This window comes from Xenopus laevis, chromosome 5S, assembly GCF_017654675.1.
Source record: "Xenopus laevis strain J_2021 chromosome 5S, Xenopus_laevis_v10.1, whole genome shotgun sequence".
Classification (NCBI taxonomy): Eukaryota; Metazoa; Chordata; class Amphibia; order Anura; family Pipidae; genus Xenopus; species Xenopus laevis.
The window spans coordinates 86017313-86040930 of NC_054380.1; the positions used below are offsets into that span (position 1 = coordinate 86017313).

General features: G+C 39.1%; 1 protein-coding gene across 2 annotated transcripts in view; it reads left to right on the top strand.

The window, feature by feature from the left end:
- Window positions 1-18424: 18424 nt before the first annotated feature.
- Window positions 18425-23618, top strand: part of ephb3.S (EPH receptor B3 S homeolog) — a 33728-nt gene continuing 28534 nt past the window's right edge. The window contains 1 exon segment of one of the 2 annotated variants that reach the window (NM_001096746.1): window positions 18425-18650. In NM_001096746.1, coding sequence (NP_001090215.1) covers window positions 18596-18650 — 55 coding nt within the window. In that variant the 5' untranslated portion in view covers window positions 18425-18595. 2 annotated transcript variants of the gene reach the window in all.

Genomic DNA, 23618 nt, shown 5'->3' on the forward strand with positions numbered 1-23618 from the left:
AGTCTCAAAAATTTTAAACACATGTGGTGTGCATGCGCTATGTAAACAGAAAAAAAAGCACCGATTTTTTGATCACACGTAATGCTTCTTCACCTAACTCTAGAAAGTTCTGCAAGGTCACGTTTTTCTTTTCTTATTGAAGGGTTTTCAAGTCATTTTGTTATGAAAGGGGTGATCTGACCAACCGTGAACATGCTGTGGGCTTGAAGAGTTTTTATTTGGTGGGTTAAAGGGTCTAATTGCCACTCTCCAGCTCCACAACATCCTGAGGGGTTTTGATTCGCACAATTGGAAAGCAAAATCCAGCAAATAACAGAGAAACAGACTCAATAACAGTGTCACACTTGCAGAAATCCCCCCAGGGCAAGCTTCGCAGCAGCAGAGGTACTTCCTACCCTGGGCAGACATACACATACATAAATACACAATCTGACAAACTCACAGACGCAAAGTACTCTCACACACCCTCATGCTGCTGCATATCCCGTACTGACTCCAATGCTTATGGAAAATGTTGAGTCTGATAATGTTTTCCATCTGACACAGAGACATAATATGAATCTGATCCCAGCAGAACATACAGAGCTGTGCCCACTCCAGACAGAGATACAGCCTCTCGGTAAAAAAGCAATTTCAAATCTGCACATTCCATCCACCTAATACCAGAGGAATGTGAGAGTCTCTAAGTAAAAATCTGCCTCGGATCTGTTTAACAATGACTTACAGCACTAAATGTTTCGCCCTTTCCCAGCATGGGATGCAAACAAAAGCCAAATGTTCTGCTATTTTCAGTGTAGGGATTCAAACTGAGATGGGCTTTATGATTAGGAGGACTCCTAATGTCTCATATTTTCCATTTGAAATCAATGGAAGCAGCTGGGCGCTGAGGCAAAATCAGGCTAACAACTGCCATTTTGTTCCAAGAACATCCATGCTGTCTGCTGAACTGTGTGTGCTTGTTTGTGCATCACTCCATTGTAGTGCACTAAAAGTCCCAGGCAGCATCTGACAGTATAAGGAGTGTAGGTCTGTAAACCTCTGGCTGGATCCCCTGACTAAAAAATGAATTGTTATAATTACACACACTTCATAAGTGACAGATGTCTTAAGGGCAAGGGCACACATAGCAATTTGCCTGCTATCCACCTGCATTTTGTACACAGGCAGAGAAAAGCAGATCCGCTTTCATGAGCTCACTCCTGTAGTTCCATTGACAGGCCTGGTGTCAGCCTGTGTGGAGCTTGTGTACAAAATTCAGGGGGAAGAAAGCAGACAATCGCCTGTGTGTGTCCTTGCCCTGAGTGTTTAGATCCCCAACTGGCAGTCCTTGCAACCACAACTCCCAGTATCTCCCAGTAGCTGGGCATCTTTTATTTACATAGGTTTTGTTTTTTAAATTGCAGGTTATAGTTGCATGGCACAGGGTACCCTATACTCCATCCCTGCCTTCAACAAATCAACACATTAGTTGCCGCCCCCCCCCCCCAAAAAAAAACAAACAAGTCCTCCACTTTCTAGCACATTCCAGTTTGCCCCTCTGACTTCCATCTGCCACATCTTACCAGGCTTGCAAAAACCTCTCTTAGGGTGCTGAACTTAATATAAAATGCAGCAACTACCTTCCACTCTTATCTGTTCCACTTTGACAATATGCAATTCTATTTTGATTCCTTTAGACTAGTGGTTGTCAGTCTTTTTTTGACTCAAGTCCCCTTGGAGGACCTTTAGTTTAAAGAAAAAAACACTGCTGTACCAGCAAATCATTAATAGTTTCATGACTACATTTGCAACTCCAAATCTCACCATAATTGACACTGTAGTTGAGCTTATGGAGGTATCTAAAGTAGAAGGTATTCATTTACCTGAAATCTCAGCCTAAATAACCCTCCTGCCACTGCTACAGGTCCAGTGACAGCAGATCTATCATCAATATGCTTACTTTGATGTCGGCAATATTGGGCTGATCCAATCTTTCGGCCTGAGGGCCAACGATCATATCATAATTACCACTATGCAGGCTGTCGGATCAGACAGGTTTGATTTTACCATCGGATCAAGAGGCCATTTACTTTCCGCAAGTTCAATGTTGAACACAGTTCAGAGAAGAGCAAGGGTAAATGTGTGTAACCAGCTTTTACACTGTGTATGCTCACTGAGGAGAACTGCGTTGTGCTTTGACACAAAACAATTCAGTTATTATTATTATTAATAATAATAGTATTTAAGGGTAAGGCCACACGAGCATATTCGGGGAGATTAGTCGCCCCAACAACAAATCTCTTCTTCATGCGACAATCCCCCCGAACTGCCTTCCCCCTGCCCTCCGCCGGCTAAAATGAAAATCGTCTGGGGGAAGGCACACGCAGCACTTCGTTTTCCGAATTCGCCCGAAGTTGCCTCACGAGGAAACTTCGCGAGACTTTCGGAAAACAAAGTGCAGCGTGTGCCTTCCCCCAGGCAATTTTCCGTTTAGCTGGCAAAGGGCAGGGGGAAGGCAGTTCGGGGAGATTGTCGCCCCGAAGAAGAGGAGATTTGTCGCTGGGGCGACTTATCTCCCCGAATCTGCTTGTGTGGCCAGACACTAAAAGCACCAACATATTCTGCAGCAGTATTTTTTTTCATGCAGTTTCAAACCAATATGCAACCAGCTCAACAACAAATCATTAAAAACTATAGAAATCAAAATACACCAGATAACAAACATCAAGGTAATTATCCTTTAAATCGTATAGAATACTAAAAACTACAGGAAAAGTGGGTTGATTCCTTTTATTTCTTATCACCTTTCTGTTTGCCTAATAAAGCCAATTTCCTTGTGTTCTTTGATTTGTATTTACGTTCTCTTATTAATATGTATTCTGTGAGAGCTTTTTCCCGGGACAACAGGACAAAGACAGATAACAGGTCTTTTGTGTGACCCATGGCTACTTGGTGTGTTTTGCACTTTTTGTTTTCTGTGGTCCTGAAATGATCAGGAGTCACACATTTATGTTTTCTTACTATCTTCCCAACCTTAAGATGGCCATAGACATAAAGTTACAGTTCAAAAAGAGATTCATATGAATTCTGGATCATGTGTGGAGTGTCCCGACATTTTTCATACCATGGCAATTGGTCATTTAGTCGATCAGACAGATTAAAAGATTTATATTGGCTAGCAATCAGATCTCTGCATGTATTGCCTATCTGACAATATCAAAAGGCAACTGTCGCTACCATTTACCGAACGTAACTTTTGTATAATTGCTGTCTGTCGATTAATGGCCAAAACATTGTCTGATTTATTATTTTTCCAACTTATTTTAATCTGAATGGTTAAAGGTAAATTTTTAGGCTGAAACAAACAAGCAATCGTCGTACAAAGAATAGAATCTGCACATCTATGGCCAGCAGTTTTGCAAGAAATGTATCTGTACTACTTTATTTATGTGAAGTTTTAACAAGTTATCGCATAATATCACATTTCAGACTCATAATTTCACATCATGTTAGATGGCCTAGTGGTGTGGCATACACTATTGTACCGTAGGTCCTATGGAATAGTGCCCATGAGTGCATACCATGTAATGTGTAATCTTTGGAATCGGTTACGAAAATGAGTCATACATAGTAAATTAGTGCTTAATATAAAAATTCAAAAAAAATTAAACTGTAAACCATTTGAGCCCGGGGGAATCGTGAGGACCTTAGGTATTCTTAGAAGGGGGAGGGGGTTTATTCCCTCAAATGTCATTTTGCTTCTGAGAGAGTAGGTGGGTGGGTGAAAAGGAAGTTAGTTGGATGTAGGATGTAGCAAGTCCCATTGTGACCATACTTTATAAAAGTGCATCAATTGGGATCGATGTAGTGCTGCCAAATACTCCATTCGTCTGATATCTTGGATGGCTACTTTCAGCTCGTTATCCGTGGGAGGCCCTGGTTTCTTCCAGTTTCGAGCTATTAGACGTTTAGCTGCAGTTAGTTTGAGGTTGGCCTGTTTCTGTACATGTTTCTTAAGTCTGGGAAATGGCTTCCCTAAGAGGAGCGTTTGTGGCTCCAAATGAATGGGTTGTCCCAGTAGGGGTTCTAGTAAATCCAGAACTCCTTTCCAATAAACCTCTAAAATAGGGCACGTCCAGAATATGTGGTATAGTGTGCCTTCCTCACCACATTTTCTCCAGCATGATGCTGTAGTAGCTGGGTATATAGAGTGTAGTTTGGCGGGTGTCATATACCAATGTGTGAGGATTTTATAGTTAACCTCTTTATGTGTGACACAAGCTGAGGCCTTCCTGAGGTTTTCCCATATTATAGTCCAGTCATGTAGGGAGAGCTCCTCTCCTAAGGACTGTTCCCATGATAACATATATCTGTGTTTCACAAATGAAAGTTCCGTGTCCATCGTAAGAATTCCATAGATATCTGAAATTAGACCCTTTCTATGGGATCTAGTAGCCATAATAGCGTCCAGTGGAGTATGGTTTATAGGAAGTTGGGAGCCGATCATCTTCAAGGCGTAATGTCGTATCTGAAGATGTTGATATTGTAGGCTTCTAACTATATTGTAGCGTGTCTTGCAGAAGTTCCATATGGCCAAAGTCAATTTCACAGAATTCAGTGTAATGTCTTTCAAAGGAATCAGTTTGTTTGTATCCCACAGTAAAAAGGCTATAGTATAATGTTTATATATTTTATATCTTTTATATCTGTAACGGTCTATTTCCTATGACGGACGAATGGCTAGTGTCAGAGGGTCGATATCTATTACCCCCACCCTCTATGACGCTATGACGCTATAGGGCCCAAGGCAGGATGGACTATAAGGGCTAATGGTCAACTGTGGACAATGGTCACTCATATAACTTATACTAGGCCATACAAATAAATGATCTCCACTCTGTTCCTTAGATTCCAGAGTGTCAGCATAGTGTCAGCATGTCTCTTATGTCCTTTTGCAGAAGTGTTGCTCAATAGCTGGCTGTACCACAATGGCTATGTTTATCCAACAGACGTTTACGAGGCTGTGGACAGTTGGAACCAGAAATCTCTTATGTTGCAAAACTGCACATCTTACAGGAATGTATAAATATATATGCCAGTATGTCTCCTCGCCAGACCATGTATGGTATTTCCGTGTACCCCTTGTCACAATTACTGTAAATGCCTTCTGAAAGCTATATAACGCTTGGACCAAGAGGTGTGTCTTTGGTGAGTCCTTGGGTGACATTCTGTGTGTTACTCCAACAGCTTACCCAGACAAAACTGTTATGTTGTATTCTGTATGAATAAACTGCCTTACTGAGTTTTGTCTTACACGAGGTCAAAAATGGTACTACTAAAAATACCATCAATATGGAAACATTGCATCATTTTCAATTGTGACCCATTTACCACAGTATGATTTGTCAGACCAGGCTACTGCTTGTCGCAGTTGTGCTGCTAGAAAATATTTGTTAATGTCTGGGGCACCCAGTCCTCCCCATTTAGTTGGCGTTATCAGTACCTTCCTAGCTATCCTATGTGACTTGGAAGCCGAAATGAATTTAGTTAGTCTAGTCTGCAAAACCTTCATAACTTTATTAGGTATACGAATAGGGAGTGTTTCAAAATAGTATAATAGTCTAGGGAGAGATACCATTTTGATCGTGGCCAGTATTTTGCTGAAAATCTTTAGATCTGCATTTAGTAAAGCTATCGGGCAATAACTAGCACAGTTTTGGGGGTCCTTTCCTTCCTTCAATATCAGGGAGATATGGGAGTAGAGCATAGAGGGGGGTGGGGTGGAGCCTTCTAGGATATTATTGAAAATTATGAGCAATTGTGGTCCTAATACCTTATAAAAGGTCTTGTAATATAGATAGCTTAGACCATCTGGCCCTGGGGCCTTTTTCGTTGGTGAAAATGTAAGTGTGGCCTGGAGTTCTTCATCAGTAATAGGGCCGTTAAGATTGGAATTAGCTTTATCAGTTAGTGTAGGAAGCTGTGATGGAGATAACATGTCCTGAACATGCCGTTCTAAGTCCCTAGAGATTTTTGGTGGGGGGGTGGTAAATTATAGAGTGTATTGTAATAGGTCTGAAATGCATTTAGGATCTGGTCTCTAGTGTGAGCTAGGTTACCTTGTTTATCTCGGATGGCTGAAATAGCTCTCTGGGCTTTTTGGCCCTTCGAACTAACGGGCCAAAAGTATGTGAGCTTTATTACCGTATTCGTAGTATCGTTGTCTCGTGTATGTGATTGCCTTTTCCGCTTGTGCTATGTCTAAGTCTCTTAGTTGACCCCTAAGTGAGGTAATGCGGGCTAGTGTAGGAATAGTTGGGTTGCAAGTGTATTTACTTTCTAGCTTTTTAAGTTGTCGAACCAGTAGTAATCTACATTGGGTTGTCGATTTTTTCAGGTTACACTTTTACTTTTAATACTATAGAGCAGATATGTTTAACTTTGGCTATTGCAGGTTCAACAAAAGCCAAAGACTGAAAACTTGTGCTGTACTGTGGACTTTTGCATAGGAAAAATAAGACTCTGTTAATGAAAACCTGTTCTCACATATAATTTGGACAATGCTGATAAAAACTTATTAACCTGGGTCCCTCTGTGGGTCCTCCATTAAGTTTCAATAATTCTTATAGCTTATAACTTTTTCATCATTTGCTGGTCTTTTGCTACTGAGTTTGCAGGGGGTTTCAGTGAATCTGGAATATGGGATCTTGTACCACAGTACAGCTGTAGGCTGAAGGTGCTAAGACACAGTGCAAACTTTGTAGTTGTAGAAAGGATTTGACGTAAGAAAATATCGATCACTTGTTGGGACATCCATATCTTGCTGTGAAGGGAAGAGGGACCTACACAGAATGTTTCATTGGTGACTGCTGAGCTATTCCCCTTAATGCAAGTTTTACATAGGTAACCATCTTAACAGGAAGTCATTAAGAACACAAACAAAGAACTATACAACCCTAAACTCGTCAAATGACAAAGATCAGGCTAATTCATTATTACTAAAACAATTGCAAGTCCTTCTATTATTCCAGCTGGAGAATTCCAAACAGGAGGGTGAACAAACAAGGAGACATTTTCTGGAGAAAACAAATATTGGCTTTTCAGTCTCCATTATCTTTCTAACTATTAATAATATTGGCCACCTTTTCTAGAAAAAAATACCAGCCATCTTGTGTTTTTTTATGGTTTTTCCCCTATAACATTGCGATCATGCAACATTTTTACTGACCAAGATGACAAAAATACTGGCCAGGTGACAACCATAGGTAGAGAGCGAAAGCAATTTCTATAATTAAAAAATGAGCCCCAGTATGTTTACAATGCTTAAAGCTATGGCTGTTGTTATAAAGAAAAAGTTGTAGGATAGAGGTGTGTCATTACCCATGATAAGGAAGGATTAGCCCCATAATTAGTGTGGATTAGTTTAGTGATTGGCAACATTTGGTTCGCCGGCTGTTACAAAGCTAAAAAGCATGAGCCCTTGTTAGTTAGCTATGACTCACAATCCATGATAGGAGCTGTGCGTCAGCTGGACCAAAACCTGAATCATTATCTGATGGAAAAGGGCTGGGCAAGGATTGGGGATTCACAGTTGTTGCAAGGCCATGGATTACCCATACCTTGATCAGTATCAGGGTGCTTCACAACAGCTGGAGATTCTCTCTCCTTAGATCAGTATCTGGGATCTCCTGTACATCAGCTGACATTAAACACTGAGAAAGTTTCATACAAGCCTTGAATAATGTATTTTGCTTCTGACCACAGGTTTCCTTATCATTCTGCCACATTTACATTTATTACTCTCTGGGCACTATTTACAGCAGTGTGAATGCAGATGCCTAAGCCTGTTGTTTTCTGAGATTTTTCCTCTACATTGATGTAAAATACATTTTTTTTCAGGTTACCGCTACCAGTGACTTTACTTCAAATAAATCACTACAAAATATCCGTGTTGACAAGACCTTGGGTTTTGATAAAGCAGAACCAAATGGATAACTGTGATTGCTGCAACAGACGGCTATGAAAACACATTTATGTACCTATTATCAGTGCCGTGTCACCCACTTAACTTGAAAGTGCAAGTGAATGGATTTCAAACATACTCATACACCATCAATTATAGTGCACTGTGTTTTTTATATAAAAGGAGAAAGCTATTTCAGAGTAGATAGATACCCACACACCAAGTAGCAATATCTCTGATGGTTGTTTATACTCACAAACACATAGATTATGTTTCACTCATCAATAATATCATTGCTTCTGAGATTCCTCCTTTGGGCAGTAAAGAGTAATAAACGTTTTATGGTTCTTTACTAATAAAATATATTGCACTTACAATGTTCCACTTTAAAAACACCTTTTAACACCTTTTGGAACATTTGAACTTTTGGAGGTTGGAGAGAACCTGCACGATACTGAACTGGGGATCACACTTGCGGGCAAATTTACTAACCTCCGAAAATTCGCCAGCGACGGCTTCACTCACAGCGCAACACTTTGTCAGGCGTAGATTCGCCAGGACAACGCTAATTCACTAAAATCCAAAGTTGCCTCCAGGGCACAAACACTGGCGAAGTTGCGCTAGCATTACTGCGCCAATCGAAGCGAGGTTTCGCTAGAGTTGCCTAATTTGCATACGGCGGAAAGTTAAAGTTGAATGTACATATATGTTGCAGCAAATTTATTACATTACACAAGCCCAGGCTCCCGGAGTTGTTATATTGCCCTACACATCAGCCCAGTGTATAGTTTATGTGCCATATGTTAGGAAATGTAGGGTGGAAGCCAGTTACCCCAAAAAAAATTTACACTCTTTCGCAGCCTATTACCCTGAAAAAAGGAAACGATGCCAGCGTTTTTTGGGACTTTTTCAAATATTTTTTAGGAACTCCTATCTACTCTATTGCACTTTGCCTGGTCTGAGGTGGCGAGGCAAGTCTGGCGCAAGAGGTAACATTCAGTAAAATCTGCATCTTAGTGAATTTGCGTAATTACGTCCATTCGCCAGAGCGCAAATTTGCCTGGTGTTAGGGAGCGAAGTACCGATAGAGTCTATCTCCTTCGCTAGCGATGTTACGTGCGCACCCCTTAGTAAATCGGCGAAGTTCCGAAATTATGTCATGCTGGCGAATTTTGCCCCTTGGTTGGGGACTTTGTATATTTTTTTGAATTTACATTTATGGTACCTATCCACATTGAAAATTCATTTTTGGGACCACTATTTAAAGAATATGGAATAATTTTGTTTTTTAAATTGACACCAGCACTACCGTAAATATAGAAGAATTTTCCTTAGGACGTCTGAAAATACCTTTAAAGAAAGAATGGGGAAATGACAACAAGTTAAGTTTTATTTAGTAATACTATAACTAGAATAATCTTCTTTCTTTCTTTTTTACTTACTTTCTTTCTTTCTTTTTCATCAATGTGGTCACACTCACTCAGTCTGCAAGTTGGTACATTCTAAAAAGTTCTGTCAGACAATAAAAACACTGAACCCCAGAATGGGAATGTGACGGGCTTCATTTGGGCTTCATATAAACAGCAGAAATCTGCAGCCCAGATGCTAGAACTTTTTCTGGGCTGCGGGGCATGTCTGGTTAATTTATATAAATAAATAAACCATATATTTAAATGTATAATTAGGCAATGTATATGTTATTATATTGCCCTTTGTAAGTAAATACATTTTGCGATTATTATCTGGTTATTCTGGTCCCTGTAATAAAATAAGAACTGCCCCATGTTAGTCAGAGTGTTAATCAGGACTTCTTATCAAGTCTAAACTTACATAGTACTATATAATAAGTTTCATCCAGAAAGGGTGTTGGTGTGGGAATGTGAGATAATGTTTAGAAGGGGAGCTGTGGAATACTGGGTAGATACAACTTTAGCTGTATAATGCTATTGTCCATAAGTTGTGATACAGTAGCCCAGTGCATTCATGCAAACAAAGTTTTCCCCTTTATCAGGTTGAGAAACTATTTTTCTTATCTGATTAACTGATAACTCTATTAACTTCCAAGCTGGTGAAAAAGGCCATTACCAATGCAATCCTTACACACAACAGCCACATTATGTACATTGTGGCCTCCTGAGTGCACTGACAATTAGAGGCACATTTATCAATATTCGAATTTCGAATTCATACAAGTTTTTTTTAACTCACATGAATTTGATTTTACTCACAATTTGAATATTCGATTATTTATTATAAAAATCGAATATCCTAAACTTGGACTCATTTTATAGAGTGAAAAACTCTAATCGAATTCGATCAAACTCGATTCGAGTTTTTTTCCTCTCCCAATGACTTATACAGTAATTCGGCAGCTTTTAGGTGGCGAATAGTTGAATTTGAATGCTTAAAGGGCCAGAGTATGATAAATCTTGAAAATCTAATTTGATTTTTTAAAAAAACTCGAATAGAGTTTGGATAATTTCCTATTTGAATTTGACAGTTTTGACCATAAAAAAAAAAATTAAAAAATAGTGTTGAATGAATTGCTCAACTTTTGGATCTCACTGAAATGATGGAGGAGTTAGGTTCCTGCCACTAATCAGCCGGCAAATGACCTATTCTTACATATGCCAGTCACCAGAAACCGCAATTCAATTTCCCCTTCCACTAACCCTCTCTAATTTTAGAGAAAAGTTATGTTTTATATATTTCCATACTTTTGACGATTGAATTAGAGGTTGTGGCTAGTTATATATTGTGCCAATCTATTATTCAGGCACATCATTGCTACCTTGGAGTAAATTTAGATTGAAAAACTGATGAGGACAACATAGAGCTAGCCATTCATAAGCACCAAGATACTGTAGCTTTCGCTTCCAGGTAAGATTGCACTAAAATATAACTTTCTGCCATGGTTATCCCAGCCTATCATACCTAATACATCCTTTAATGTTAAACACAATAGTAAAAGTTTCATTGTATCACAGAAAATGTTAAGATGAAAGAAATAACTTGCTGAAACAGACACAGCTTCAAGCCGCAAGTGTAAATGATTCCATAAGACTCCATGCTATCTAACCCATGCGATTAATCTCATTTGTCACCTGGGTAATTCAGCATTGACAGAATGGAATACTATACTCCCAGAGCTCAATAAAATGTGATTTGTAATCTGCAAAAGCAGCTGAAAAGATGGAGAAAGCAGCAGAGCAGCAATTAGTCTATGTGTGGCAGACAAATATGTACCCTGAAAAGCCTACGCAAAATATTCAGCGACAAGAAATTGGACAGGGTATGAGCAAAAGGTCATTTAAACATGTTACATCACATTTATTGGTCACCACAAAATGTGTGAAATTCTATCCAGTTCCTATAAGAAACTTACTGGGAGAAAGGACGTTTAAGAGGTGCGTTTGTGGGAAATAATAAGAATATGGCCCAGTGTCTCAAATGTGCTGCAAGAGCTGTTAAAAGGGATATCCTGTGGATAATGTTCTTACACTCAAACCACTTAAACATGTTAGAATATTATTAAAATGGAAAATCTAAGGTTTGTGTGCATGGAAGTGATACAGATATAGCATGCTTTTACAAATATCAGAGGGGAACTACAACAAAAAATTATTTAAGGGGTTGTTCACCTACCAAAACATTTTTCAGTTCAGATGTTTTCATTAACATCACCAGAAAGAAAGGCTTTTTTCAGTTACCTTCTATTTGTGACCATTTTTCTAATATTGAAGTTTAAAATTAAATTTTTCACCTTCTTATGCTTTTCTGAAGCAGTTTCGGGAGAGGGTCACTGACTGTTTGATATATTGATACATTTAGTTGATACTTTTCTTGTCTTTGTCCCTGCTGAGCAGAATCCCTGAGTTTCATTAAAGGTAGCTGTTAGAATTGATACAATAGTTGCTAATATTCCATAAATGCAGCTGAGAAATGTGTCAATTAAGGCTAGGGCCAGATGAGACCAAAATCAGCTTGCTGAAATCCACAGGCCGATTTCAGCTCCCGACCACTAGCTAAATCCTCTTCTGTGTTCTCATCCAGAAGCCTTGTGTCGGCTCCAGCGTGAACACACTCAAAGTATTTTGGCTCGAAATGCAAACTCTTTCTTCACTGAAATCCACTGATTGTTTTTTGTTTTTGCACTGGAGCCGACACAAATCTTCCGGACGATAAAACAGAAGAGGGTTCAGCTAGTGGTCGAGAGCTAAAATCGGCCTGTGGATTTCAATCTCATCTGGCCCTAGTCTAAGGGGCAGATTTATCAAGGGTCGAAGTGAATTCGAGGGAATTTTCGAATAAAAAAATTTTGAATTTCGAAGTAATTTTTTGGATACTTCGACCACGATTCTGGTTTCCTGTTTTGTACCGTGACCCTCGGCCTAAAGACTCTTGCTAACAGTCGTGCCCCTCTGCCTATCCAGAACCTCTAGCCTTGCACCTCTCGTTTAAGTCCTGGTGGCATCCAAGTAGCTGAGGGCTCCTCCCGAGGCCAACGGCGGTCACACTACAGGTGAAGCACGAGCCGAGACCAGGGTGCTTGGCATTTGTTCTGGTGTTGGGTGCCGACCGTGACACTCCTGAACTGAAAAAAGTGTTTGGAAGGTGAACAACCCATTTAATCACAGCTTTATCTCAAAATATAATTAATTAAAAATTCTGTCCTGCTTCTGAAATAATCTCGTTACTATAGGCTTTCCCCTCTCAGCAATCTGCCTCTTTTCATGCAGGAGTCACAGACTTTGATTGACAGTTAGGTCTAATAAATTGGCACATTTTCCCTTTGCCTAGACAATGTATAATTACAGCTAAAAAAAGAATACTAACACCTAATTTTGTTCTTTGTATTTTTTTTAAATGGAGCTCTGACAGTTATACTGTATATATTTTTTCTCTTTAAATTTATTGGAGTTGCCTTGCAAGACACCTGACTTTGCATTTAAAAGGACATATTGCTAAAAGACTGAACTCTCACTTGATTATTATTGCAGAAATATTACAGAATTAACTGAATATATATATATATATATATATATATATATATATATATATATATATAACAAACAAGGGAAAGTTGTGCTCACCACTAGTTTTTAAAATCATTAGGCGGGGGTGCAATGAGGGTGTGACCACAAAATACATATAGACAAATACAAGATTCCTCTGCACTCAACCCATTATCAATATATTTAAGACAGAGACATTTTGTGCATACTGCTACTGAAAAATGCCTTACCCTTTAAACAAAACAGGGATTGTTTGTCCATATATTGCAATATATTTAAGCTGGCCAACTACGTCAAAGTCATCCCATATCTGGCCCGTCCTATGCTGTCTTAAATATATTGATAATGGGTTGAGTGCAGAGGAATCTTGTATTTGTCTATATATATATATATATATATATATATATATATATATATATATATATATATATATATATATATATATATATATATATATATATATATATACATACACACACATAAAAACATTTTTATTCCCATGTGATGAAGCATATTCTACCCTCTAAGAAAATGGTAAAATCCAAGATGTTTTTAAGAAAGCTATATAGACTTTTAGATGGTTTCAATCCTGTCAGTCTGTCTTTCAAGTAGAATGACAGCACTATCCATACATTTCTTGGGCATCGATTCAGGGAAACTGAAATGCAACTAGGAGTGTACAGCAACATCTTTGAACCATAGCGAGCCATTCTGATAATGCTATTGCAAGATAATTGCTTTGGAATTTATTTCTGTGAGACTAGTCCAAACCAATTTTAAATCTGTTTGTACTCTTGCAGCACTTTGCTGGCACATTTAACTGCACACAAATGAATGGATCCTGATCATCTAAACTGCATGAACATTGCATAGTGCAGCTGTCAGTCACCAAAATGCATGGGTTTATGCTGACAACAAAAACTCAGAAAGGGCAGTACTCAGAAACAAGTCTAGTCTGGTGTCTCTTCTAATTTTTAAAGGCTATGTGGACAGAAGGCATTGTGTGTTTGTGTTGTCTGAAAACTGCATGCGCAGTATAGCAAGTGGGACTGGGCAAAAATGAATAATTAAGAGTGTACCGGTGTCATAGCTTCTGCAAATTCACAGCTTTAAACCAGTGTTCCTGTGATGTTTATGGACCTTAAATAGTAGCATCAGTATCCCTTGCTTTGCACGCATACTCTGAGAACATTAGTATGTTTCCTTTGTGTTTGCCAGCAACAAAAGGACCTGTCTGCACCCTATTATTTTAACTGACTCATTCTGTGCATTTTTTTTTTACATTTATCTCATCAACAAGGCAGAGGTGATCAAGGGATGCTATTTCACCCCAGTAATAAATCACTAAATCCTAAGATACCATTTCCTGCTGGTGTTTGACAATCAAATAGCTGAATTCAACAGGTTTTGCTTTAAAGGATGTGTTTGCCTCATGTCTAACAAAACAATGGAGTTTAACTATTAAAAGAAAGAATGTTGCCTTTGCTGGTTAACTATGAAATGGTATGGCTGGCACAAAATATTTAGTGATAAAGGCTTACTGGCAGCAGTCCGAAATTATCTCATTATTTTCTGAAAAATACTCAGATCAAATCCGCATTGGGTTTCCCCCTTATTTATCAATACATTTTCCAAAAATTTACTGTGCAGGAAAACACCCGAAAAAATCATGAAAAAAAATGATTTGTATGAATTTTTCGGATTTTCTACCTGAAAATGCAATTTCTTTCTGATTTTTGCGCGAAAACCCAGCACAGATCAAGATATCTCTGAGACTTCTCCCATTGGTTATATGCAACCTCAGCATTTCTGAGATGCGGGATTTTCGGATTAAGACTTTTTCCATCCTTGGTGTATAAAAATTTATATGACAGTGTCCCCCACTGTAACCTACAGCACTTCAATATCCCTCCGAATTGTGTCCATAAGTTACCCTCCCATTTAGACTGTAAACCACATGGGGATGGGTCCTCCATCCTTTTGTCTTCTTGACACTGATCACTTAAAAGAATACTGTCATGGGAAAACATGTTTTTTTCGAAAAAAATTCTGCACTGAAATCAGTTTTTCACAAGAGCAACATTTTTTTATATCTAATTTTCAAATCTAGAAAAATTTATATCAAAAAATGATATAAGTCCCAAAGCTTTCTTCAAGTAAAAAATATTAATTTATTGAAGTACATTTTAAAAGAATTATAGCTGGTACATACTACCCCCCATATCCCACCTTACGCGTTTCGCACCCTCTGGCGCTTAGTCATAGGTGACACACCTATGACTAAGCGCCGGAGGGTGTGAAACGCGTAAGGTGGGATATGGGGGGTAGTATGTACCAGCTATAATTCTTTTAAAATGTACTTCAATAAATTAATATTTTTTACTTGAAGAAAGCTTTGGGACTTATATCATTTTTTGATATAAATTTTTCTATAGTTAATGGCCCTTTTGAACTGGGGCGAGTCCCGTGGGCTTGGTTTGATAATAATATGGACTCCCGACTTTGTATAGAATTGTGTAATTTTCAAATCTGACATGGGGCTATACATATTGTCAATTTCCCAGCTGCCTCCAGTCATGTGACTTGTGCTCTGATAAACTTCAGTCACTCTTTACTGCTGTAATGCAAGTTGGAGTGATATCACCCCTGCCCCCCCCAGCAGCCTGACAACAGAACAATGGGAGGTAACCAGTTAACCAGTTAACAGCTCCCTGATACAAGATAACAGTTCCCTGGTAGATCTAAGAAAAGAACTTAATAGTAAAAATCCAAGTCCCACTCAGACACATTCAGTTACATTGAGTTGGAGAAACAACAGCCTGCCATGAGGAAGCAGTTCCATCCTAAAGTGCAGGCTCTTTCTGAACATGATCAGGCAAAATGATCTGAGATGGCTGCCTACACAGCAATATCATAAATTAAAAAAAAAACTTGCTGGTTCAAGAATTACATTTTACATGGTAGAGTGAATTATTTGCCGTGTAAACAGTGTGATTTAGAAATAAAAACTACACCATAAAAATCATAACAGAATCCCTTTTATCTGTATTGTAATTATATTTTATATCTATGTGAATTGTATTTTTAATAATGCACTTATTATTACTTATTAATGCAGTGACCCCTTGTTTGTTACTACTAATTTATTGTTTTTCTGTACAGTGCTTTGCCCTCAAGGAGCGCTATACAAATAAAAATATGCATACATAATAAATCCTGAAAAATTTGTCTTTTTTTTCCACTAATAATTCAGATTTTAAAATAAAAAAAGAAGAATTTTTTGGGTTTATGGCATTCAGAGTTTAATAAATAACTCCCTTAATGTTCATGTGTATGTGTTTCCCTGTATACTACAAAAAAGTGTATCATAAATTGCTTTTGTAGTTTTTATTCTTAAATTAATTATAATTGTACTATTATCATTAATTTGAGGTCACATTAATCAATTAAAATTATGCCATTTATAAATAAAATAAATGTTGCCTTTGCTGGTTAAGCCACAACACAGTGAAATGGCAAGGCTGGCACAAAATATTTGGTGATAAAGGCTTAGTGGCAGCAATGGACACGGCCCATTTATCAAAGTCCGAGTTTATCTCATTATTTTCTGAAAAATACTCTGACCAAATCTGCATGGGTTTTCGCCCCTTATTAATCAATACATTTTCCCGACAATTTCCTGTGCGGGAAAAAACCTGAAAAAAATCTAATTGTATGAATAGACAATACATACATACATAATAAATCCCGGAAAAGTTGTTTTTTTTTTAATAAAAATTCGGATTGTAATGTAAAAAAACAATCAGGTTTATGGCATTCAGAGTTTAATAAATAACCCCCTTAATGTGCCATGTGGTGCATGTGTTTCCCTGTATACTACAAAAAAGGTGTCTCATAAATTGCACTTGTTTTTATTCTTAAATCAATTTTAATTGTTTTATTATTATTATTATTATTAATTTGAGTTCACCGTCATAAATTAAAATGATGCCATTTATACATTATTTCATCAACTCATTTCTTCCTTTTCAGTATCAATGAATTGACAATGTCATGATTCAGTAAATATATTCATGTATCTAATTGGTATGAATGAATGGACTATTTCATAAACAATCAACATATTCACGTGTCTGATTATATCACAATTCATCCAATAAATAGATTTTTGCCCAGTTCATTGTAAGTAGTCCATCATATTTCAATAACTGTTAAAGACCAATAAAAGCTTTTAGTTGCAAGCTATGTATGCGTTTCCATGCACTATAATAAATAAATAATTTTGCACATCAATGTTGAATACAGAATGTTGTGTCTCATACCCTCTTCCCATATTAGATTGTAAGCTATTTTCAGCAGGGCCTCCTTTACCCCCTGCATCTGTCACTATTTGTAAGTAATGTGTATGTTTGCTCTAGACACCCCCGTTATACAGCGCTGCTGAATATGCTGGCACTTTCTTATTGTATTTCTTATAATAATTCAATGAAGAACATGTTGAAGCATTTAGTATCCATACCCACAGGGCAGATCAAAACATTGAACACAGAAGATGGTACAATGTCGAATTCCAGGCAGCAGCAGTTGCCATCTGAGCCTCATTTCCAGGGACTGTCCTTGCTTGTGACTCTGTTCTCTAAGAAAGTCTGACCCCCAAACGTGACCCAGCTTTTTTAAAGCGACCAACTGCAGAATATGAATACGTTTCGGCTTTAAAACAGTTCCCAGTGGCTGCTGCTCCCTCTATATGAGTGGGATTTTTGGAAAGAGATGGTTAAAGCACATGGGCAAAGCTGACTTGTTTGGTATGGCCCTAATCGTGCCCCCTACAAATCATCTACGGTAAGCGAGTCGCCCAAGAACCGTCAGAACGCGGCTGAATAAAGCACGACGCTCAGCAGCTTCGGCGTCGCTCGTGTAGTTTAACAAGATCCAAACAGTTACAGGGAGGGGCAGATGCCTAAATATCCACCTGAGGAGAGCTGTAGTTCAGTCGCAGCTGCCTCCATATCAACAGTTTATTAATACTTTCCCAAAGTACTTTCACTCTCTGTTATGATTTCCTGAACGTCGCCTTTGTGTTATTCTGCGCTTCCTCTGTAGTAATTCCTGGCCACACGGCGTCGCTCATCCCTTTTCCATAAGCCCTCAGTTGATTGACGAGCCTTGCTGGGTTGCCACGGTGACGGAAAAAGAAACCAATGGAGCTGAGAGGCGGAGCGTTAAAACAACAAAGCCTGCCCAACTCAATTCATCTTTTTAACTTAGACGCGCCTACAAATCTTTATTACCCACGTGCCTTGCGTAGAAAGGGGCGGGGCTTCATACGGTATCCAATTACTTTTAACAGAGGTGCCTGCTGACGGGGCACTGGGGCGTGACCGCCGGGAGATTGACACATTCCCCTTCCCCCAGTCCTGTGCTGTGGCTGCAGTGCGGGATCCGCCAGTCTAAACTCGGGAGATACCCGAAAAGCACCCTCTGGAGGGGGGACGGAAAGGCTTGGATTTAATCGGTATAAGGGGCGTATAGCGACCCGAAAGGACCTGAATCTGGATACACTTTGTAATTAGATGAGTTAGTGGATAGCCCCCCTGCATTTTTACTGGCGGTAGTTCGGTCCGTTGGAAGCCCAGAAATGCTCCCGGCTGTGTGCGTGATCCTGGCGCTGTCGGCAGTGCAGGGGCTGGAAGGTAAGTGCACGAGCTCAGGTGTCACTATACCGAGAGTGGTGAGCGCGCATCCCGGTGCCTTTGTTTCAGAGCGGTCTTTGCAGCGCTCGGGCACAAGCCCAAAGGGAAAGCTCAGTGGAACACGGGGTATCCTAGAGCGGCTCTTGCTAGGGACCCGGGAGTGTGTGTAAGTTACTCACTAACCTGGGAACGACATTCTTCCACCTTCATCTGTATTAGTGGCACATCCACTCGCTGAGCTCATTATACAGTTCTTGCTGTCTCCCTTTATGTTCTGTGTGCTCGGCGCTGAGCTCCCTGCTGGTCCTGTGCAAATCCCATAGATACATAGTTATATATATGAGTACATAGCCCTCCTCTCATTGTGGCCCACTATTCTGTGCACGTCATGCAGGGCCCCTCATATTTGGGGTGTTGGCACAAGAGTGTTCATGCGTCTCAATTTTATACCTCAGCTGCTGCAGCCCAAATAGTTCCTGGTCAATTGCACATACATCATTCAGGGTGTCCTACCTGTGTCCCTTCCACTCCCAGTATTAGCCAAAGGCCAGGGCCCTCAGCAGCTTTAGGGCCACAGGTGGGAGAAGGCTCCATCAGGTGGTACAGAGAGCTGGATATTCAGTCAGGGAGAATTCAACAAGATGGAGTAAAGTGAAATTGGAGAAAGCAAGATTAACACAAAACAATACTAAAAACAATGTTATATTTGCTAAAGCCTAAGTCCCTCTTTGTGAAATTCCATGTCATGGCATTTTCCATTGTCACTTTGTGCGCCACATTTATTTTGGACAAGCTGGTGCCGTGGCCTTGAAATATTTGTAAATGTTGTTGTTTAAACATAAATTGTGCTCCACTTCAAGACCAATTTTCATACTAATGGCACTTTTGAAAAATTCCCTGCAGCTGTCATAACACAAATATCCCACTTGTGCTATTCATCAATCTCCAGCCTGTGGCTTTGTTGCTGAACTGCATTTTCTAGCATCATCTGGAGGCTATTGGGGAATGCTGGGATTTGTAGTCTACAACAGTGCCGAGCCCCAGGTTGGAATAAATAATTAATATCATTGTGGCTAACTAAGCGCATTGGAATTATAAATATCAACCTTATGTGCAGTTTTGGAATGCCAGCCTAACAAGCAGTGGGGTAACAGGTTGGAAAATGCCCCTTGAATTTTGAGCATCATGTCACATGCATTCTATTTTCATAATTCCTATTTCATTTAGTTTTATTTTGCTTGTGGGACTTTGCTTTTTTTTATATTAAAACATTTTTACTACCTATGTTTAAGAGTATGCATTGACAATCATATACTGCAGGGAGGAATAAATGGACAACCAACACAATTTGGAGATCCCTTTAGTAGCCCCAGACTATGATACAGCTTTAGTATTTACAAACTATTGGTCCTTTTGCATTTCTGCTTATGGCCTCCAGTATGATTGTGTAGTTTGTAATTTGTATGCTCGATCTATACTATACCCTTTTACTGTACAGCGCTATGGAATATGTATCTATGGAATACATACCATACATAATAATGCTCATAATAATGATATTTGTACCAAAGTTTGGAGCTGAATAGTTTTTTGTGGGTTTCAGTATACATTAACCCCCCCCAATCCACATGCCTGAGGTGCATACTAAAGAGAAGGAAGCTTTTTCCTTACAAAGGGTTGCAGCCAATGTTGCAAATTTGCTGCCTAACAAAACGTGTTTGTATCCCCAGACACAACTGTGACCAGCACCTTTTTTTCATGCAAATCAATGTTACGACTCAGGACTCTTTTCACAGGAGAATAAAGTGATGCTAGCCTTATGTCTTTTCATGTGCATATGTGTTTTATATACTGGCCAAGGACAGGGTTGGGATTGATAAAAGTTGCCACAATGTCATGCATATAGACAAATACAGTGACTCTCCCATCTGGATAAATGTTCTCTTCTTTGTTCAATGAAAAGAGAACAATTACAGTAGAACCCCTATTTTACCTTTTTCAGAGGACCAGGAAATAAATCTAAAATCTGGGAAAATGTAAAATCAGGGAAATGTGTTAAAAGTAAATTTTTCTTCAAGTACTGAAAGGATATAAGCTCAGGAGTCCATTTTACTTTGAGATACAATATTGAGTCAATAACAAGGGTTTAGCATTGCAGCGTTAATGTTACAGTATGGGGGGGCATGTGCAAGGCCTCTCTGACACTTACATACACAACCTATAGCTGGCCATAGATGTAAAGATTTTTAAAAGATCCAATCATTATGGTGAGTCCACAAATATTTAGAAACAATCGTTTAAATGTGTGATGTGTCCATCATCTAAAAAGACCATTTCAGGCGATATTGCCAGCAAAACTGAAGGGTAGCTTTTTGCTTGGCCCTGCAGACATAGATAGATTGCACTGGGACCGATAAAGATTTTTTAACCTGGCCGATCAATTTTCTGACAGATGTCGGCCGAAAAATCGTAAGATGTATGATTGTTCGAATCCCACTAACTGCACGATAATTTCGAAGGATTGGTCGGACTTCGCTAAAATCGGTCTTTCGGCAAGAAAAATCTTTGTGTCTATGGGGAACTTAAAGCAATAAGTGATTGGTGCAGGACTGTATAAGGGGCAGACTAATTGGAATTGACCATTTACAGGCAGAACCATGGCAAAATATACACCCGGCTAGTATTTTAAATCTCTTTATTTAAGTAATAACATTATTAGAGGAAAAAAAGCAGTTTTTGGGAACATCAGGACAACATTTTGATGTAAAATCTGGGAAAACATTACTTAAAATCATTGAAATGCATTATAAATTGGTGGGACCACAAATAAAAAAAAAATGTGAAATGTGAGAAAACTTAAAATCAGGGAACTATCGAGGTTTCACTGTACTTTTTTTTTTCCCTACTTTATATGATGAAGCAAGTTCACATTCCAGTTGTCAGGACCCTTCCTGCAAATAAACAAATCAGCCAGGGGGGTTTGTAGTCTTAATAAATTTAAGATGGCCATACACATACTGAGATTTTCAGTCCATGTATGTTGGGTAGATAGTTGTGATTGATGTTTTTGTAGTGGGTTTGTTGATCGGACATGGGTTTGAACATTTTATCTCCTGATGCACCATTGTCCAGTGCAAATGTTCCAACTGTTGACCCAAATAAATGGGAGATTAGAAAGGTGGCCAGTGCATATTGGCGAGTGTATGGTCACTTTAAGGTTAGGGCTGCCACCTAGCCAGTAAGGACATTCCCTATTAATAGGGAAGAAATATACTGAGAAGGAAAGCCAGTATTTTTTTTTCACCAGAAAAATGGGAAAACTAAGCCCAAAATGATATTCGTTCTGATTGGGGTCTATGTTTTTGCAGCTTTGTGGATTTGGTAAGCAGCTGAACAATTTCACGTTTTTTTTTTTTGGTTATGTATTGTGACAGGGGAGAGAGCTCCTTTCTCTAGGTGCAGAACAGCCATTTTAGTGGGTGATTGGTGAGCCTGGATGAGAGAGGGGATTGGTGTGACTGACACTAATGCAGAAGGATCACCTCTGCATGCCAGCCAGACGGGCTGCCGAAATAAATGTTGTGGGGGAGGGGATTGGCTTTAATGAAATGTGACTGTCACCTATGCATTGAGTGTGTTACTGATTGCCACATTACCTATGCTAACGTTAAAAGAAATTAATCTTACTGAGAGCAAACAATATTGTAGTGCTTCCTTTCCGTCTTGGCTTTTTCTGATGTTATCTCTCCTAGGGCCTATGTGAAGTCTTGCCAACGATATGATTGATACCTGTTTTATCCAAATCTGACACCTCATTGCATTTTAAAGTTTAATTTGCAAGGCTTTAATTTCCTATGTTAACTCTCTTTGTCTGATATCCTATCACTGGCACAAAGGCAATAATTGCAATGGGCAAGATACCACTGCCTCCCTGGGCTTGTTTGTATTAAGATTGCTGATAATGGCAAAGACAGGTTGGACAGAAGAAAACATTTGATTGACAAGCACTTCCTTATTTGATTTTCTCACAAGACAGCAGAATCCCCACCTGGATGGGCATTGGGAATCGTGGTTTAACAGAAATACACAGCAAAAAGACAGGGCTATCCTGCAAAAAGTGTAAGTTAAAAAACAAGTCTTTATTAGTCATAGTTAAAAGTTTAAATACATCTCCATAGGCCCTACATGTTTCTTACTCGCCCATGAGCCCTTGTGGGTACAAAATGCGTAGGACCTATGGAGATGCATGTATACTTTTAACTATGACTAATAAAGACTTCTTTTTTTTAATTTACACTTTTGGCCCTGTCGATTCCTCTTAAGTGCCGGATAGCCCCATCTTTTTGCTGTGTATTGCAGTTTGCTGATCCCTGAAGCTGGAGCTCTTGGGCTGGTGCACATGGACCATACAATCAACTTGGTGAGCTATTTACATTGTTATTCTGGAGCACCTTTCATTGCAAGTTGTTATTTAACAGTAGCTGTAGGGGAATAGACAAATCCTCTTCAAAATGTGGCTCTCAAGGTCCCAAATGCAGTAATATAGTTTACATTTTGTTTTGTGCATGTAGTTACTAATGTGGTTTCATCCTGCAGACAGGCGTGTCCACCTCTAGGTCCCACGGCAAGAAACATGTAAGGTTTGCCCTCATTAAGGACTGTTGAGTCAGTCAAAATTCCAGAGTCACTAATGAGCTCACAGGAACTCTATATGTATATACATGTATATAACCTGGCCAGTTCTGACCATTGAGAGCAAGCAGCACCTCTGACCTGCAGGAACTGCTACATTGCAACAGGTGTAAATAGTTGTGCCTCTTGATCTGGGGCTGGTTTGTAATCATTAGGCTTCAGGCAAATATATATAATTTGTAGTTTTGTACTTCAAAGGCTGGGAGTGATTTTTCTTTCATAATAAATACTATGGCAGGCATTTCAAACTCAAATAACATGGATAAAACTCGACGA